Source organism: Podarcis vaucheri (assembly GCF_965113315.1).
Source record: "Podarcis vaucheri genome assembly, chromosome: 7".
Classification (NCBI taxonomy): domain Eukaryota; kingdom Metazoa; phylum Chordata; class Lepidosauria; order Squamata; family Lacertidae; genus Podarcis; species Podarcis vaucheri.
The window spans coordinates 33011629-33031887 of NC_138765.1; the positions used below are offsets into that span (position 1 = coordinate 33011629).

Sequence of the window (20259 nt, forward strand, 5' to 3'; positions counted from 1 at the left end):
AAGATGATGAAGAAAAGTTGTGCCACATTTCTGCTCCCTCTGACTTCAGCCTAGAAGGGAAAAGGCGCATCTCAAACTGCTCCGAGCAAGTTATTTTTAACCTAGATAGAATGTACTGTGCTGGAATATTTCAAGTCCTCTAGTAATAGAAACAGAAAACAATACCAGTGTATCGAGCTTTGAGGCTTATCTTGAATCCATTTCCACCTATTATGTGGCTAGCAAAGAACACAACTGTTTGGGACGAATGAACCTTTTATCAGCAGGCTGTTGAGAAGGCAGGAGCAGAATGAGGTGTGTGTGTTGGGACAGGGTTGGGCAGGGGCACAATATGTGTGTGTGCAGCGGTGGGAGATGTACCAGCAAAGAAACCAGCTGATATTGACTTAAAAGGGAATCAAAGAATGGGAAGAATTGGGAGGGGGGGAGTCTTTTCTTGGACTTCTTGGGGATGCTGAGAATTGAACATAATACCTTCTGCATGCAATCTGTTTGCTCTACCCCTATCAAGTCAGATGTGGGCTCCAACTCTCAGCGGCTCCAAGCCAGCATGACCAATGGTCAGAGATGATAGGCATGGCAGTCCAGCAACATCTGGAGGGCCACAAGTTCCCCAGTCCTGGTGTGGTACAAAAGCAGGCTGGGATGAGCTGGAACTAGAGGAAAGAACTGATTGCTACAGCTAAAGGTAGCTTCACCATATGGAGAAATTGCAATGCTGCTATTGGCACAGCAGGGCGGGGCGGGGCGGGGCGGGGGGACACAGGAAGGAGGAACTCCAGGGCAGAATAGATACCAGGTGCAGGGAACTTGGTTCTCTCCAGATGTTTCTGAGAGTCACCTCACAAGACCACAACTCCCATCATTCCAGACTGTGAGCCTTCCTGGCTGGAGCTGATGGAAGTCAGAGGTCAATGCTACCCAGAGGGCCCCAGGTCCCCCCTCCCCACTTCATGGGGATTGGCCAGCCCCAGCTTCTTCAAGGGGCTGTGCAATGCCCTTTAAGATTGCATACAAGGCTCTCGTTTTCAGGGCTTGGTAAAAGAAACGAGAGGTTTTGTCGACAATTCAATTTAGGAACAATAGATAAGCAATTGAACTATTTTAAAAGGAAACGGACACACACTTGGGAAACACTGGGGGACTACAGGAAGATATCAAAGATAACGTAACAGTTTCAGATCAGTTTAAAAATCAAATCAAATCAAGCATAGGCTCCTCATGAGCAGAGGCAGGCAAACAATTGTAATTTGACTAAAATGAATCGTAGACTCAGATGCTAGAAGCTAAATAGAAAGGGAAAAGGGGGGGGAATAATCTGAGCATTCAAAGCAACACACAGAGGTGTATAAAGCAAAAAAGACCTCTGAATACACCATTAAAAAGAATAATAGAATCAGAAGGAACCTTGAATGCCATCTAGTCCAACCCCTGGATGTTGGAAATCTGCTGGGACAGCATCCTTGTGCCTCTAACAAAGAAAAGCTCCTCACCTTCCAAGGCAGTCTGTCCTACTCTTGAGCAGCTCATACCATCAGGATGTTCTTCCTGACATTTAGACAAAACCCTTTTGTCATTTGAGCTGGGGCTCTGCAGAGTCCCCTGATGCAGCTTCTTAAACTCCATTGACCCCAAATGGCTCTTAATGTGAAACATAAGAAGTTGCCTTATACTGAATCAGATCACTGGTCAATTCTCCAGGTGGATGAGGAGCCATTGACTAGCACGCTTGGGGTATGGGCACCAACCTTCCTCAAATCCACTTAACAGCAATGTTATAAGTTTGGATGGGGCTAGGGGTGGTGGTAGTCAGTGAGGATGGTATCTGGCTCCCTTCTAAACCCATGATCCTGTACTGTATCTGGGAAGGTAGCATCCACAAGTCGAAACCTGCCAGACCAGTTTCTTTGTCAGTGTAATGGCCTTAGCTGCTCAGCTAAGTACATAGCATTCACACCTTAAGAAGTGAGCTCTGTTGCCATAGAGACAAACTGGTGGGCATTTCCTCACCTTACCTGGCTGGGTACCACATCATCTTAGGATGGAGAAATAGGATGGCTTTTGAGGGATGTGTTTATGAGAGCAGTGTGAGTTCTGGCTGATGCTGGAAGCTGGAGGGCAGAGCCATGCTTGCTCTATCTTGGACCCAAAGCTGTGGTTGAAGACTTCTCTGGAAACCTGAAGGGGAAGCAAGATCTGCTGCTTTCCCATTAGGTTTCCAGAGAAGTTAATGCTGTGAATCCTTTCAGCTGTATATATGTGCAAACCAAACCACACACCTGAAATACTCCACAGTCTTATGGGCTCATGCATAGCATATTATTGACCTAGGGGAAAAGACCATGACAGCTGGAATAAGATGTTTCGTATATTTCAGCAGGCAGGAATAAACTCAGAGGACAGAAGAATAATATATAATTTATACCCAAACTAGAAAGCTATCATTAGTGTAAATGATCTTTGAGTGAAGAGCTGAAATGCAGAGAGATCTGTCAAGGGTGCTCACAGTTCCTTGTAATGTTTAACGTATTCATAGAGGCTGCAATTAAAATAAGTAGCAGCAGACACGGGCATGAGAATAAATGGGAAAGAAAGAAATTGACCCTGCTTTGCTGCTGAGGTAGCAGAAATGGCTGACACAACTGGAATGCTGCCAAGTAAAATGAAATAAACTGAAATGAAATGAATCCAGGTTTTTCAGGACTGTGGCTTTAAAAGGATGGAATAAAACAAACATATTAATCATAGAATTGTAGAGTTGGAAGGGGTTCCCCTGTCTAGTCCAACCCCCTGCAATGCAGGAGTCACAGCTAAAGAATTCCCTGACAGGTGGCCATACAACCTCTGTTTAAAAATCTCCAATGAGAGTTTCCCACTTTACAAACTCATCTGTTCCACAGTTGAACAGCTCTTACCATCAGAACATTCTCCCTAATGTTTAGTCAGAATTTCATTTCTTGTAACTTGAACCCATTGGTTTGGGTTCCTATCCTCTGGGGGCAGCAGAAAACAAGCTTGCTTCCATGTGACAGACCTTTAGGTACTTGAAAATGGAAATCTCTCTCTCTCTCTCTCTCTCTCTCTCTCTCTCTCACACACACACACACACACACACACACACACACACACACACACCAGTTTTCTCCAGGCCAAACATACCCAACTTCCTCAACTGTTCCTCATAAGGTTTCATTTCGTTTATCAACTTGGCCACCCTCTTCTTCCAAACTATCCTTCACCAGGGCCAGGGCTTTTTCAGTGATGGCTACAACCTGGTGGAATGCTCTGTCCCACGAGACTAGGGCCCTGCAGGACTTGATCTCCTTCTGCAGGGCCTGTAAGACAGAGCCATTCCACCTGGCCTTCAATTTGAATTAGCCTGATCCTCTATTCCCTTCTCCCCTTTCCTCTTCTATGAAGAAACCCTTTCTGGGACCCCACATTTAAATTCTTCCCTGGTCACCTTGCTGTCCCTAGTAGGATTAACTTGGCCAGATAGCCCTGGTGATCACTTGATGTCTACTGACTGGGGTCCCCCCCTCAAATGACCCCTGAATTTTTGAATTTTATTGATATTGATGCTGCATTTTATGTTGTATTTTATGCTGTTTAAAAGTTGCGTTTTAATCAATGTTTTATATTTGCTGTTAGCCACCCTGAGCCCAGTTTTTAAACTGGGAAGGGCAGAGTATAAATAAAAATTCATTATTATTTCTGCACCGGTTCCAGCTTGTCAAAATCCAAGGCAGAATAACAGCAAGCAAATGGCGGGAAGTATAATCTAGGAAGCAAATGAAGAGAGGATGCCAGACTTGTGAGCAGAAATCTGGAGCAAAACTTGTAAGGGCTCTTCCGTCCTCACTTACTCCCCACAACACCACTGTAAGATAGGTTATGCTGAGAGGCAGTGACTGGCTCAAGGGTCAGTGGGGATTTGAACTCTGGTCTCCCAGGTCCTAGTCCAGCACTCGTAACCACTACACCACCTTGGCTGGAATGTACAGCCCAGTGTACAAATGAAAGCAGCATTTCCATTTGTCCTACCCTTTTGGTCTCTGACCCCACCCACTGGCATGCAGCCCCTGGCAGGTAAGTCATGGGGAAATGCAGCCGTCTGGCTGTAAAAGCCCCCCCCCCCGTTTTATGTTTTGCTCTTGAGGTAGAATGAAGTTTTGAGCTGCCTATAATTTATGTATGTTGCAAATAGGGGTAGGAAGGTTTGTCAATTTCTGTTTCTCATGGTTTCCAATCATGTTCCATTCCCCACATTGTCACATCAGTTTGGGATTATTATTAAGAAGTCATATTGAGTATTCATCAGCATATTTCCAGCTATACATTTTTGCTTACTATACACACATTTCCAAAGCAATTTCCCCCAACGTAAGGCTTTTTTGTATAGTATTATCATTAATAATACACATACCGCTTGCCCTGGCATATATGTTTTTGTACCCGGTACTTGATTGGTGAACTGCACTGCAACATTTGGAGAAGTGCCACTTTCAAAGGGCGGATGTTCTTTGGTTGTCATATACAGTATGTTCTTTATGAAGCCGGATCTGGGTTAATAGCTGTTGGGGCACCAGTTAAATAAGCAAAGGAGCCCTCAAAAGCCTGGCCACACCAGTTGTGAAACACAAGGCAGTTTCCCCCTCACTTCCCAGAACCTGCTTTTTCATTTCAAGCACAGAGTATGTAACAAAGGGTTCAAGGAGCACTCTTATTGCACACACAATATGGTCTCATGTTTTTCTTTTAATTTGAAAAACAACAACAAACAAACCACTTTTAATACTACTAAATGTATTCCCAAATTTCCTACTTGCACTCTTGCTGTTCATTCAACTTTGGCCAGTTTGGCAGTGGGGAAGCAAGCTCTCCATATTACATGCTGGTTGACATCAAACCGACAGATACAGATCTCCTTTTCACAGCTTTATCAAGAACAGTTCACTGGAGACCGAGAAAAATCAGGCTGCCCAACGTCCTGTTGGTTAGGATGTTGGATGCTACAAAGAGGGAGCTGCCATATTCTTATTGAAGCCAACACTTCTTATGCAAGAAGTTGCTGCAGATAAACATTTTAAGACACCCCTGCCCTTTGTCTTAGTTCAGAAATGGATAAAGACCTCTTCCCAAGGCAGCTCAACAGGCATATCCTTCTGTGAGATTCAGGTGAGATTCCTTCTTTAAACTTTTAGACGCTGCCTCAGCAACAGATGCAGAAGATCCAGCTTGCCTTTTCAGACTATACAGGATTTAAGATTGCAATAAATTAACACAAGGGGACAGGAAAGCAAAACAAAGAATCCAGGATAGAGATTGGGCAATACAGCCATACTTAAAGATACATATATAAAACATCTGACATCTTAAAAAGAGAATAGTAAACAGTGTTTTATGACTTAACGCATCATTCTACATAGTGGGGTTAAGCAGGGGGACAGACACTGAACCCAAGAGGACCAATTGTTATCCAGTATGGCAGGGAGGGGGGCCTATATGCATTGGAATGTACATCAAACAAAAGTTAACAGCCACAGACATGCCACCAGTTTCTTGACAGCCCAGTGGACCAGTGTCTTGCTTTTGATGAAAAAAAAATGACACTTCAGAAAATGATCAGGAGACAGAGTTTTGATGAATTGGTGAACAAATTAACTAAAACCTTATTTAGGATGTCTTTGGCAGGGATGGCTAATGTTATTGGACTCCACCTCCCATCAGCCCAAGCCAGCAAATGGTCAGGGATGTTGGGAGCTGTAGTCCAAATATATCTGGGGGCACCATGTTTGCTGCCTTTGGTCTATAGAAAGGTGTCCCAGAACCAGAAACTTAAATGGCAGCCAGTGGGGGGGGGGGGGTTAACCCTGAGCAGTTTGTAGGAGGGAAGCATGTACTTTGCTGTGGATCTTCAATTCCAAAAAAAGCTATCAAGTTGGAAGTGCAAAAGTCTTTTTCAGATCAAGTGCTAGTGGTTACATTATACAGTGAAGGTGAACTCCATAATAAGGCACAAAGCCTTCAGGGACAGTTTCCAGTGACAGTTGCCATCAAGGAGCACAACATGCAAGAAATAACTGAAAAGTACTTAAGCCACACCAACCAAACTGTGTCAGCGAGGAGGCCTGCTTGACAAACTTACTTCGGCAGTGGCCGATATTCCCTAAAATGCCCGCTTGTGACAGGAACTCTGTTTTTAGTCCAACATGACTGTATATGGCTCGCAGTTTTGCTATCCTACTCAGACTTCCTGTAAACCAGGGAGTTGTGCAGAAAAGGAAAGAAAAAATAATATATGAATGTCATACAACGTCACCATGTTGCTATCTGGGAATAGAAGCCACAACAGTAAGTTTCTTCCCACTGAAAACAAAAACACTTTCCTCTGTGTCTTCTGCACTAGGATACAAATCATCTTCCAGAAAGCAAGGCCAACTCCTGCATAGTGCCAAGCTGGTAGAGGTGCCCGTTCCTCCTCCTCCTCCTCATCCGGTGGTTGCTGCTACCCATCCTCACCTGCAAGGCCTAACACAAAAAGAAGACCAACAAATGCCCCTCCCCAATCAACTAGTCACCCTCTGACACTTGGATGACTGAATGTCTGTGAACCAGCCATTTCATTGGCCCAGAAGATGTCCCATGGTAGACTCTACCTGGAAGGTTCAGTTTATGTCTATACGAAAGCCAGGATAGCCCTACTTGGTACAGCAGGTTTCACATGGTAGAAAACAAGGCGGCCCCTGAGAAGAACATTTGAGACATGGCCACTTTTGTCAAAATCGGAAGGGAGCCATCCATTATCAGGAAGGCTAATTAGCTGAGTAAACCCAGAGTTGCCACAAAGGAAGACAACATCCATCTTCTGTAATGGTTGCTTTGCTTGCTAGACATATTGCTTCTTGGAAGCACTGCTGCTAGGCCGGCTCGACTGCCTTTCCTGAGAGAGATGGACTATGGGGGCATCCGTGTTAAAGACGTCAGGGGGCTTATTCCTGCCTTGCAAGGCCAAGGTTTCTTCTGTGTTGAAGTTGGCCCAGTTCTGCTCACTGGAAAGTTTGTTGTATGCCTGGTAGGGCGGAGAAGGCCTCTCATTCATTGGGAGGTAGAAGAAAGCCTTGTCGGAATAAGCCTCCTCAGGCACACCGCAAAGCTTGTTGGGGAAGCTGTTGGCCTCACAGGGCATGGGAGGAGCAGAGGAGGGGGAACAGTAGTCTCTTTCCTTGGTGTTGTGCAGCAGGCTCTTGCAGCAGAGGTGGAAGAGCTCCAGAAGGTTGAGAACGAGGGAGATCAAGCCCACCACCAGCATGAAGAGGATGAAGATAGTTTTTTCAGTGGGACGGGACATAAAGCAGTCCACATGGTGTGGGCACGGGTCCCCCTGACAGACATAACGGGCATGCATTACAAAACCATATAGGTACCACTGGCCAAGGAGGAAGCCAGCCTCAAAGATGCTCTTGAAGACCACACTAATGGTGTAGGTCCACATCAGAGGCCCGCGGATTTTAATCCTCCCATCCTCCGCCACGCAGATCTTGGCCATCTTCTTCTCCACCGCCACCAGCATGGCTGTCACCTTGTAATCCTTAGACTGCAAAGCCCGGAGCTCACTCTCCCGCTCCTTCAGCTTCACCTCAAGCCGGGAGAGATAGATGACGTGCCCCAGGTAGACCAAGGTGGGTGTGCTGACAAAGAGGAACTGCAAGACCCAGTAACGGACGTGGGAAATGGGGAAAGCCTTGTCATAGCAGACGTTGGGGCAGCCGGGCTGCTTGGTGTTGCAAACAAAGTCTGACTGCTCATCTCCCCACACGGACTCCCCGGCGAGGCCCAGGATCAAGATGCGGAAGATGAAGAGGACCGTCAACCAGATTTTGCCGATGACTGTCGAGTGCTCCTGCACTTGGTCCAGTAACTTCTCCAGGAAGCCCCAGTCACCCATCTTGTGCTAAGGGAGAGCACAATACATACTTTTACCACTTAAAAGCCACTCTTGATTACTTGCAATGTGATACATAGCCACACAGCGAAGTTTTGCAAATCTTGTTGCCATAACACCATTCAGTGTAGGTGGTGTTTCTGACTAAAATTAACAAGGAAGGTTCCTGCCCCAAAAGCTTACAGGTGAAAGTTTAGATAGCTTGGGGTGGGGAGAGACCAGCACAAGTGAAGACCAAGTATGAGCAAGCACAGATCACATATAATTGTTGTATTTTATTTTTTTGAAATAAGGAGCCCCAGACTTAAAATACAATTTGCCTTAAGACGCTAACAGTCAGAATGGTAGCTTGCGCAAGTCTCACCCCTGGTGCCCTGCTATTGTGGAAGTGAAGAGCAGCTGAATTTCTAGAAGTGTCAGAACTTGCTTTCAAAATAACAAAGGGCAGAGGAATCCAGAAGTGTTTCAGGCTCTTCTACATCTGGACAAGGACAATCCTTACAGAGCATCCCATTTTTAAAAGACAGTTTTGGGATAGAGAGAAAGGGCCAGCTAACTGTTCCCATGCTCTACACCACCCTCTCCACCTATCTAGTAACAAGATACTTTGAGGACTAGAATATTTGCCTATCCAGAATTTTCATGGACATTGAAGGACGAAAGCTTTAAGAGTAGAGTTTAAAGCAGAAAAGTACAGATATATGCATATACAAATTCTGGACCATAGTGATGTTAGCAGCCTAAAAAACACTTTAAAAATACCAGTTCTTTGGAAGGGGTTTGGAAGAGTGCTCAGCAAGCAGGGAGAAGGGCCTTGTTTTTCTGCTGTGGAAACGAGGCAGCTTTAATAGGATTCTCAAAATGTCTCGCAGTGAGGCATTGACAAGACCCAGACCTCCTTAGCTTCAGCAATCTTGGCCCATTAAGTGTCTTAAGACCAGGCCCTGGGACCAATGTGAATTAACCTACTGGCCTGCAAATTAATCCTAGAAATTGCCCTGTGAAGGAGAAAAGGCAACAGTCAAATCCACACCATATATTCATGTTGTTGGGCTGAAGTTTTGCAAGAAATAAAAAATAAATAAAGCTCAGGATCCTACGACTCTTATACTACTTTCACAGTCATGTTTCCTCCCCAAGGAATTATGAGAAATGAAGTTTGTTAAACATGCTGGGAATTATAGCTCTGTGAAGGGTTCTCCTAATATCACCCATGACAAACCACAGTTCCCTTGGGGGGGGGGAGGGAACCATGACACTGAAAATGGTATAAAAGTGCTTTGCATGCTTGGTGTGGATGTCTGGTAAGAAGATCCACTGTGCAGGAAAATTCCTAATAGTCTCATCGTTTGCAGAACATTTAGAAAAAAACCACCACGATATATTTCTACTAAAGGGACCAGACCCTCACTTCCCCTGATCTTAGAGCTGTTCAGCAGTGGAACAGACTGTCTAGGAAGGTGGTAGACTATTTCACTGGAGGTTTTTAAACAGAGGTTGGGTGGCCATTTGTCAGGGACTGCACTGCAGGGAGTTGGAGTAGATGGCGCTTGGAATACCTTGCAACTCTTTGATTCTATGATCTTTTAGCACTTAGGAGACAAACCGCCCAATGAATGCTGTCCCTTTAGGGATCTGTACCAAGAAGCCAAGCCAACCACAACACCATATCTGGGGTTAATCATATCACTCATTGTTACCCTCAGTTTCCTGTAAAAAACAACAGCTAGAAAGATTAAATCTTATTGGGAGGGGGGAAGCAAGATACTGAGCACGCTGACAAAATATACAAAACGGAGACCTTTGAAAAGCTATTCTCTCTCTGCTGTGTTCAGCTGCTCTGCAGGAACTTCCCCGTAAAGCTAACATCACCTTAAATTTAAAATTTTGTATCAGACAAGGCACTTGTGCTTAAAAGCATGATTGCATACCAAGCTTTTAATTGGAGACAGCAATGAGGAGCTCCTGCTGCTGTAATAATATAGGAAGGTGTCTTATACAAATTCACACCATTGCTCCACCTAGCTCCATATTACACACATTGACTGGCAGCAGCAGTTCCTACTTGGAGATGCAGCTGGGAACTGAACCTGGGACCTTGATGAGCTACAGCCATTTCTGCATTCTGGAGCCTTTCCCCACCCATCCAGTTATTTGTTTTAACTTGGCAATTTCATCCTGCAGCACTGTCTTAGGTATCTTCAAAAACCATGCATGGAGCTACTAAACATGGGTATTTTTCAATGCTAAGTTATATCCTATCATAGATTTTTGGCACCACCAACTTTAAAACATAAACAGAGATTTAATCTTAAAGTGCAAATAAAGACAGAGGAACAAGTCATAAAGTCCACAGACAACAAAGGCCAAACAACAGATTCTTTTGCTCACCTTTTAAGCCCTCTCTCAGCCTAGTACCTCTCTGAAGGCCACCACAGCCCTCTGCTTCTTGCCCCTGGGGTTATAAAGAGAAAGGAGCAGGCAGTCAATCAAGAAGTGTCCAGTCAGGGGCTTGATCAGCTTTTAAAGTGATAGCCTTTTCAACCTCACATACTGAAAGGATTGTCCCACTCAACAGAGCCAACTAAGGAAGGGGTGTGTGTGTGGGCGGAGCAGGTTTAACTCTATCAAAGGGTTAAATTATTCTAGAGGAAATTCCGGCAGGGCAGGTAAATGTTTTTCTCCTGCTGCTGCCCAGAACTGCCTATCAAGGATAAGTAAGAAACCCCCAATGCTTGGAAGAAACGCAAGCTATCTCAGATCAGGGTTGCCAGATGGAAGGAAATCCTGTTCTGCAGCTGTGTCTTCATTGCCTGACACACATCAACCAGCAGAACTTTTCACGGCATGGAGGGAAACATGACTGCTGGCTAATGTATGCGTTTCAAGGTGCTATTGAAAGCATGATGACAGTGGCAGGTTGAAAAGTTGGCAGCCCTATGCCAGTTTGGTGTGTGTGATCCTATCTTTATTATCTGGTGTTTTATTATCTGGCTGAGAGTCCACGCTCCAGAATTTGCATTCTGTACTGGGACTGAGGCTCAGTATACATGGAATATACACACAAGGATAAGAGTGTGCCTCTGAGCACATGCAGTGTGCTTGCTCCTTCTTCCACTGAGGACTAAAAACTAGTTGCCAAAGGATACAGCAACTTTGCTGAAGCAAAGCAGGTCTGTATGGGAGACTGTGCCATGCATACCCTCTTGATAGAAAGAGGGCAGGACAGAAATATAGCTAAACGACTAAATCATTCCAAGGTTCCATGCAGAAAAAGAGTACCAGACCAAGTGGAAAGAACTCACAGGCAAGTAGGAAATAATAAACGAATAAAGTAAAATAAATCAAAGAAATGGGCCCACTACTTCTGAGGCTGTCCAACTAATTTGGAGATTGGGCCAAAACAAATCTGGGGAAGGGCTGTAGCTCAGTGGCAGAACACGTGCTCTGCATGCAGAAGGTGCCAGGTTTGATCCCTGGCATCCCCAGCCAGGGTGGGAGAGATCCCTGCCCCAAACCCTGGAGAGCTGCTGCCAGTCAGTGTAGACAACACTGAAGAAGATAGACCAAGGGCCTGACTTGGCAGCTTCCTATGTTCTTTCCCCGACTGTGGTACTCACCAACAAGTAAAATGCAAGTTCTCAGCATACAAATCCAAGTTTTGGATTACTGTCCTTCTGAGTTCAAGTTTTGCTCCAGAAGAGAAAGGAGGCTTCGGCAAGAGAGCACAGAGCCCTCTTGCTGTGATCCAGGAGACTCCGTGACTGTTCTGAAGAGCTTGGTGGTGATGGTGGGGAAGTTGACTACAATAACTCCAGGATGAGTGCAGAGGGGAGGAGCTAAAGGGGAAGGGAGGAGTCACTGTTATCAAAAGCTTTGGGCCGGCTTTCAGTCCTGTAGCATTATTATGATCCTCCAAGGGGCAGCTGGTGGGGCAGGTGGAAAAAGAAGGGAAACCAGAGTGACTTCACCTGCTTCCTGGCTGGAGGCATGTGTAATGGGTGGGTGAAATTATGGGAGAGGAGAGGAGACAGCAGGAGTCCTAAGAGAGGCTTGGATCAGCCCAGTGGCCTTGCAGGGTTTAGCTTGCTGCTTTCCTTACAAACGGGCAGGCAGGGGGAGAGCTGCAGTCGGGGAAATAGGAAGCATAGGAAAACAACGAAGACTGAAATAACAAGCGTTGCCCATTGTGAAGCTGTCTGGGCCAAGAGAAACAAGAGGGAAATCCTGGAGAAGCGGAATTTGCCGGCAATTAACTAAGCGTGGGAATCGGGAATGAGCTAGGCCTCAGCAAGGCCAGTGGCAGTGGGAGTTTATTGTAGGGGGGCTCTGGTATTATCTTTTGGAAACTAGCAATGCAGCATGTCCCCCCCCCCCCAGCCTGGTCTTCGGTGTGTTTGCTTGGAAGCAAAATTATGCTGAGGTCAGTATTTTGGCCCCTTCTGCATTGTCAGAAAACAACAACAAAGAAACTGCAACCAACCAATCAGCCAAAGGACAGGTGCCCTTCGTAATGATTTGTACTCATGGTGGTATAAGGGCAGTTATACTCAATAAATGTTTGCAGCATCAAACATTTCTGGGTGGTCATAGTGCTTCATTTGCAAGAGCTGCATGTCTTTCCTGGCTAAATCTTGTAATTTTTGCACAACTAATGTTGTGGGGTTTGTTTTGTTTTGCCGAAAGCACATCAAAGTGCAAGCAGATAAATAGGTACCACTCCCGCGGGAAGGTAAACGGCGTTTCCGTGCGCTGCTCTGGTTTGCCAGAAGCGGCTTAGTCATGCTGGCCACATGACCCGGAAGCTGTACGCCGGCTCCCTCGGCCAATAAAGCGAGATGAGCACTGCAACCCCAGAGTCGGCTGCAACTGGACCTAATGGTCAGGGGTCCCTTTACCTAATGTTGTGGGGTTTGTTTTGTTTTGCTACAAGATAGTAGTAATGCAACAATATGGAGAGGCATTGCAGAACAACTAATAAAGTGGAATGATCCGTGGATGGTCTAGTATCAATCTATTGCTAATGCTCTATTATTGCATCAGTGACCTGTTGCAGTATGTAGTATCCCTCAGTATGAACCAACCTGAAATTTAAGAGAAGAGAATTTTTCTGGAAAATGATTTGTGAATTTACCCTTTTTTTTTGCCACCACCCCAAACTCCTCCTTGGAGAACATTCAGGAAAATGAACCCCCTTCCATGTGCCTCTTAATTTCACCACCTGCATAATTTAGGGAGGCCATTTTCACTCAGCTCAGAGGCCCCCGATATGGGGGCCTGATATGATGTCCTAATGTTGCTCCATGTTTGGTCTCAAAAATGGGGGGGGGGGCTGGCCTGCTCCTGCCCCCCCAAAAGTCTGAGGGGGCCCAAAGAGCCTCAGCCCCCTGGAGCCAGCGCCTATGGCTCAGCCACAGACTTGAGTCACTTTTTCTTTTTCTTTTTTATAGTAATTTTTATTAAAATTTTCCTTTTACAAATTCGCCATCTTAAACAATATTCACAAATTTCAGCTTTTTGGACTTCCACCAGCTTCTCTACCAATCATCCATATTTTCTATTTTTACGCATTCTCTAAATTTAATATTGCCATTTAATATTATCCTTTCAGTTCTATTTCTTTTTTACAATACATCTTTAACTTTCACAAAGCCTCTTTAAATCCCACTAGCGTTGTCTGTTCGTCACATATGCTTTTCAGATAATCTGTAAACTTTCCCCAGTCCTCGATGAACTTGTGATCCCGTTGATATCTAATCTTCCCAGTCAATTTGTCCAATTCTGCATAGTCCATAAGTTTCATTCTCCACTCTTCAAGGGTCGGTAACTCCTCTTGTTTCCATTTTTGGGCCATTAATATTCTTGCCGCTGTTACTGCGTATTGAAAAAGTTTGTAGTCCCTTCTATTTATCTCTCTTACTATTATTCCTAACAAAAAGGCTTCTGGTTTCTTTACAAATGTATATTTAAACATCTTCAACTCACTGTATATCATTTCCCAGAAACCCTTTACCTTCTTACATTCCCACCACATATGGAAAAAAGATCCTTCTTTTTCTTTACATTTCCAACACTTATTACACGTTTTAAACATTTTTGCTAACTTAACTGGTGTTATATACCATCTATATACCATTTTCATAATATTTTCCTTTAATGCCATGCATGCAGTAAATTTCATATTTTCATTCCATACTTTTCCCCAGTCAGCCAATTGTATATTATAACCAAAGTCTCTGGCCCAATGTATCATAACCGACTTTACCTCCTCATCCATCGTTTGCCATTCCAACAACATTTTATACATTTTTGACATTATCTTATAATCATTATTTATTATCTCTGTTTGAAATTTCGATTCTTTTTCTGTATATCCACATGTAGTGGTTAAGAGCGGTAGTCTCGTAATCTGGGGAACCGGGTTCGCGTCTCCGCTCCTCCACATGCAGCTGCTGGGTGACCTTGGGCCAGTCACACTTCTCTGAAGTCTCTCAGCCCCACTCACCTCACAGAGTGTTTGTTGTGGGGGAGGAAGGGAAAGGAGAATGTTAGCCGCTTTGAGACTCCTGAAGGGGAGTGAAAGGCGGGATATCAAATCCAAACTCTTCTTCTTCTTCTTCTTTTAAGTCCTTTTTAAACATTTCATTTACCTGAAAACAATGCAACCAATCAAACACATGTTATTTTACTTGTTCATATGGCTTCATTTTCCATTTCCCCCCTTCTTGAATTATTAAATCTCCGTAAGTAATCCAATTCCCTCTCATATTAATTTTCGACTTGAGTCACTTTTTCCTAGGATGGGATTGAATTCAGCCACAGTATTTTTATAAGTAAGGAAGCAGCGCCACCTCCTGGGCTAAAGGTATGATTAACAACCAAGTCCTGAAGTGTAGTTGAGCTGTATTAGGACCAAATTAGACACCGTGTGGATGAACCATGATGGTTTCATTTATTTAAAGAACTTCAATCCTGCTCTCCAGCTGAAAAGGAATCTCAGGGCAGCTTACAATGATCAAAGTTATGGCCATGCTAAGACCCTGGTTTCAGGTTCCACTCATCTACGGTAATTTGCAGGGCCCACTTCAGATTGACTTTGATGGTGGGGCGAGGTTGTTCCACCCTTTCCTCATCTTTGTTTTCAGCAAAAAGACTGACCAGCCTAACCAACCCCTAGGTATGCCTTGTCTCCAGGTAGGATTGGGAATGTCCCCTGCCGGAATGCCTCCTGGAAAGCTGCTGCCAGTCCGTGCTTACAATACTGAGCTAGTTGGGAAGGGGCTGTGGCTCAGTGGCAGAGCATATGCTTTGCATGCACCTGGGACCTTCTGCATGCAGTGCATTTTCAGGCTTTCCTGAAAATCCCCATGACTTGGGAAAATGGGGAGAAAGGGGCGGGGGTAGGGTGGGTTTTATTTTTGCTGCTGTTGCGTGAGTTTAAAAATGTAGAAAAGCTGTGAAATGACAATTTTCTCTTGTGGCCACTGGGTGGCAGTGGGACAGCAAGCATTTAATAATACAAAGAAGGTAATTTCACCTTCTGAACTATGGGGGGGGGGGAGATCCCTCCAGAAAATTGGTGCATCTGCTGTTTTAAATAGACAGCTCTCTCTCTCATAAATAAACCCTTTGCTGAGTTAAGAGAACATAGTGATCTAAAGGCTGGGATGGAATTAAATATGGAGAGGCCCCTAAGACACCATTAAAGTTTTAAGCTGCCGTCCTCCGAAGGTGGGTCATCACAGGGCTTTTGCTGAATTAGCTGTTGCTCCATCTGGGCTCATGGATGTTTGCAAAGGAAAACAGAGAGCGGGGCTGGGGGCAAAGGTTAGACGGTGGATGTAACTGGAATGAGACAAATTATTCTGAATGGGCATTTGAAGTGAAATGCAAAAATTAGCGTAAGTACATAAAAAGAACCCTTCTGGATCAGGCCAGGGGCTCATCCTCTGCAGGAAGAGCAACTGACACTGGAAAGAAGCGCATGGCTCACAGGAAAGCATGAGAATCTGAATCTTGGGGTTAGGAACTTTTGATATATATTTTTGTCTATACAGTGGTACCTCTAGATACGAACGGGATCCATTCCAGAGCCCCGTTTGCATCTAGAAGCAAACGTAACTAGTGATGGCACGTCTGCGCACACACGTGTCGCTTTTCACACCTTCTGAGCATGCGTGTGACGTCATTTTGAGCGACTGCGCATGTGCAAGCGGCGAAACCCCAGAAGTAAGGCGCTCCATTACTTCCGGGTTGCCACGGAGCGCAACTCGAACACGCTCAACTCAAAGCGTATTCAACCCGAGGTATGACTGTATTGTGCTCTGGTCCATGGGGTCACGAAGAGTCAGACACGACTAAATGACTAAACAACATGACTGTATTGGGCTTAGAAACACTGACTTGCCTGGAGTCACACCACCCATTTAAAACACACAAATCCTAATAAAAAATTCCTTCCAGTAGCACCTTAAAGACCAACTAAGTTAGTTCTTGGTATGAGCTTTCGTGTGCATGCACACTTCTTCAGATACCAAAGAATCTGAAGAATTCTTTCTTATCTGAAGAAGTGTGCATGCCCACGAAAGCTTATACCAAGAACTAACTTAGTTGGTCTTTAAGGTGCTACTGGAAGGAATTTTTTATTTTGACTATGGCAGACCATCACTGCTACCTATCTGTAACACAAATCCTAGGAATTGCAATTTGCCCCTTATGGAACTACAGTTCCCAGAACCCTTAGAATACTGGGAATTGTAGGTTTTTTTGGTGGCAAGTCATGTGCTTTACATGTATGGTGCGGATGTGACCTACGTTTCGCTAGGGAGTTGGAGACACAGGCAAGATGTGGATTGAGAATTCATGGCTGAGATGCCCTGCCAGCTCCAGGTTCTGGATTTGCACACGACTGCTCTGGGAATCCAAGCCTGAGCATAGCTGCCAAGAGCAGATGCCATAAAGCCAGAGCTTACTGGCTTGAGGTGGTGATGGGCTTTCTTGTGTGCTTCCTTCAGTACATATGTCAATATCTAAGCGAGGGGACCATTGTTTCCCTTGCCACATACCTGGCTACAGGTAGCAGAGCCCACCTGCTGTGTTTTGAATAGACTATTACCTTCCAAGGGGTATTAACTCCTTAGCTTTCAGCTGGCAAGGAGATAAGTAAAGGCTACTGCATAAGCCACTCAGCATCCAGCAAAGCTGTTTGGTAGGGGCTGGAGAGCAAGTGGGGGGCAATCAGAGTTTCCCAGGTGAGCTGCAACCAGTACCTGGAAGATTCTTTAAGAGGAAATGAAACGGAAATTCTTTCAATAACTTTTTGGTGTGTAATATTTATTAAGGGCTGGTGAATAATTGATACTGATCTCGGCTTCCTGGGGCAGGTTGGCTCTTGGTTAGATAGTATTAAAGTTTAACAACACTTGGCAGCTGCAAAGTAGGACACGCACCCAAGGTGTGGTCTTCCTAGCACTGTGGAGCTGTGAGTGCCGAGTGTCCCTGAGCTGGCAGGAATGCGAGGGTATGAATCTTAGCTTGATGGAGATGGCTCTTAGCATTCACACATTGAAGCCAGGTTCATTGATTACATGTCATATTTTCGTTTTGGTTGGATCCCTTCATTCTTCTGTAATGGTGCTCAAGGATTGCAGCTCCAATGGGGTCTTCCAGCCTGTCAGCGGCTGCACATTGGGGGTCTGTTTATTTCAGCCAGGAAGCCACAGCAGGTGCCTTCATATCAGCTACAAACTGGACCACAATTATTCTCCAGCTTAGATGCTGGGGTTGGAAATATCTATTTCAGTGGGGTTCAAACAAAATAAAAGTCATTCCCTTCTGGTCACCTCTTTTGATCCTGCTTGGTGGCATCCTCCCCCAGCCCCCCAAATGGCTGGCAAGTGTTGGTGCTTCAGTAATAATTTATCTCCACTTCCTGTTTCTTTCATCATCTTCTGGATCAGCCACAGTATTACTGCCACCTAGTCAGGGATCACGTATAGATCCTGACTAACTAGCAGGGGCGTTGAGATTAGTGTGTTACTGTCTGGTCTGCATCACATTGCCACAATGTGGACAGCTCCTCTCCTGCCTTGCATCAGTTTTTGCACTGCCCCCCCTTGGTAGGGCAGGTGAAGACCCAGCTTCCTGTCCCAAAGTGGGGTCTGCAGGTACTGCCAACCAGCTGATCACCAGCACTTGCAAAGCTCTGTGCCTTTGCCTGCATGGTTTGGTTTTAAACCACCTGGGCAAACGAAAACCTGTCCCCTGGCATCAGGTGACTGATAGGTGGCTGGCTGGTTCCACTTGTCTGAAATGGCCTGTAGGGGTTGGGGGAACCTAAGCATCCAGCTCACCAGCTGCAAATGCTTAGGCAGAAACGACTCTACATATATTGGGAAGTTGAATCATAGAATCATAGAGTTGGAATAGACCACAAGGGCCATCGAGTCCAACCCCCTGCCAAGCAGGAAACACCATCAGAGCACTCCTGACATATGGTTGTCAAGCCTCTGCTTAAAGACCTCCAAAGAAGGAGACTCCACCACACTCCTTGGCAGCAAATTCCACTGTCAAACAGCTCTTACTGTCAGGAAGTTCTTCCTAATGTTTAGGTGGAATCTTCTTTCTTGTAGTTTGAATCCATTGCTCCGTGTCCGCTTCTCTGGAGCAGCAGAAAACAACCTTTCTCCCTCCTCTATATGACATCCTTTTATATATTTGAACATGGCTATCATATCACCCCTTAACCTCCTCTTCTCCAGGCTAAACATGCCCAGCTCCCTTAGCCATTCCTCATAAGGCATCGTTTCCAGGCCTTTGACCATTTTGGTTGCCCTCCTCTGGACACGTTCCAGTTTGTCAGTGTCCTTCTTGACCTGTGGTGCCCAGAACTGGACACAGTACTCCAGGTGAGATGCTATACTCCTATTGATGCAGCCCATGAACTGCATTGGCTTTTTTAGCTGCCGCATCACACTGTTGGCTCATGTCAAGTTTGTGGTCAACCAAGACTCCTAGATCCTTTTCACATGTACTGCTCTCAAGCCAGGTGTCACCCATCTTGTATTTGTGCCTCTCATTTTTTATGCCCAAGTGCAATACTTTACATTTCTCCCTGTTAAAGTTCATCTTGTTTGTTTTGGCCCAGTTCTCTAATCTGTCAAGGTCGTTTTGAAGTGTGATCCTGTCCTCTGGGGTGTTAGCCACCCCTCCCAGTTTGGTGTCATCGGCAAATTTGATCAGGATGCCCTGGAGTCCATCATCCAAGTCGTTGATAAAGATGTTGAATAAGACCGGGCCCAAGACAGAACCCTGTGGCACCCCACTAGTCACTCTTCTCCAGGATGAAGAGGAACCATTGATGAGCACCCTTTGGGTTCGGTCAGTCAGCCAGTTACAAATCCACTGAGTGGTAGCATAGTCAAGACCGCATTTTACCAGCTTCTTTACAAGAATATCATGGGGCACCTTGTTGAATGCCTTGCTGAAATCAAGGTAGGCTACATCCACTGCGTTCCCTTCATCTACCAGGCTTGTAATTCTGTCAAAAAACGAGATCAGGTTAGTCTGACATGACTTATTTTTCAGAAATCCATGCTGACTATTGGTGATCACAGCATTCCTTTCTAGGTGCTCACAGACTGTTTGCTTAATGATCTGCTCCAGAATCTTCCCTGGTATTGATGTCAGACTGACTGGGCGATAATTATTTGGGTCCTCCCTTGAGGGTCCAGCTTTGCTAAGGCTTGTAAATTGTCTTTCCAAATGCACCCCATCCACCCAAACATCGTACATGTGCCTGACTACACTGCCCATACATTGAATGTGATCTAGAAAAGACAACTAGAGCTGCATGTGGGCACAGTAAAGTTTCCACTGCTGCAACTCCCTAGGTTGGTATGGCAAGCAGCTATAACAATGGGTTTTAGGTCAACTAGGTTTTGCATAGAGTAGACCCATTGACATTAATGGATCCATCTTAGTCATGCTTATTAATTTCTACTCTGATTAAAACTAAGTTGACTACCACCCTATTTGCCCTAGGCATCCATTGGCTTTGAGTAGAGAAACCAAGGACATCTGCGTCAGGGAAGTGTAGCTGGAGTTTTGGAGTGTTCATTGCCTGTATCTATGGTTGCTTCTAATGGGTATTGTATGGGCAATCTATCCGGAAGATATTTGTATTTCAAGGAGTTAGTGATCTAACTTGGTTACCCTTCCTGCCTCTGTTTGCTTCCCCTTCTCTATCTCTTGTTTAGCTCTTTGGCTGAGAGGAGCCTTTAATGCCCTAATCTGTGGAAGGAAGTGATAGCGCT

General features: G+C 45.1%; 1 protein-coding gene across 2 annotated transcripts; it reads right to left on the minus strand.

The window, feature by feature from the left end:
- Nucleotides 1-4740: 4740 nt before the first annotated feature.
- Nucleotides 4741-11775, minus strand: GJA4 (gap junction protein alpha 4). 2 transcript variants are annotated; one of them, XM_082232574.1, is made up of 3 exons: nucleotides 11566-11775; nucleotides 10337-10400; nucleotides 4741-7954 (listed from the first exon to the last, which is right to left on the minus strand). In XM_082232574.1, the coding sequence occupies exon 3, from the start codon at nucleotides 7946-7948 to the stop codon at nucleotides 6890-6892; it is 1059 nt and encodes a 352-aa protein (XP_082088700.1). In that variant the 5' UTR covers nucleotides 7949-7954; nucleotides 10337-10400; nucleotides 11566-11775; the 3' UTR covers nucleotides 4741-6889. The 2 variants fall into 2 exon arrangements, with proteins under 2 accessions (XP_082088700.1, XP_082088701.1); XM_082232575.1 differs by lacking the exon at nucleotides 10337-10400.
- Nucleotides 11776-20259: the final 8484 nt, after the last annotated feature.

Bases quoted from the DNA above. Each gene is read 5' to 3' on its own strand.
- GJA4 (XM_082232575.1), bottom strand. From the start codon at position 7,948: ATGGGTGACTGGGGCTTCCTGGAGAAGTTACTGGACCAAGTGCAGGAG.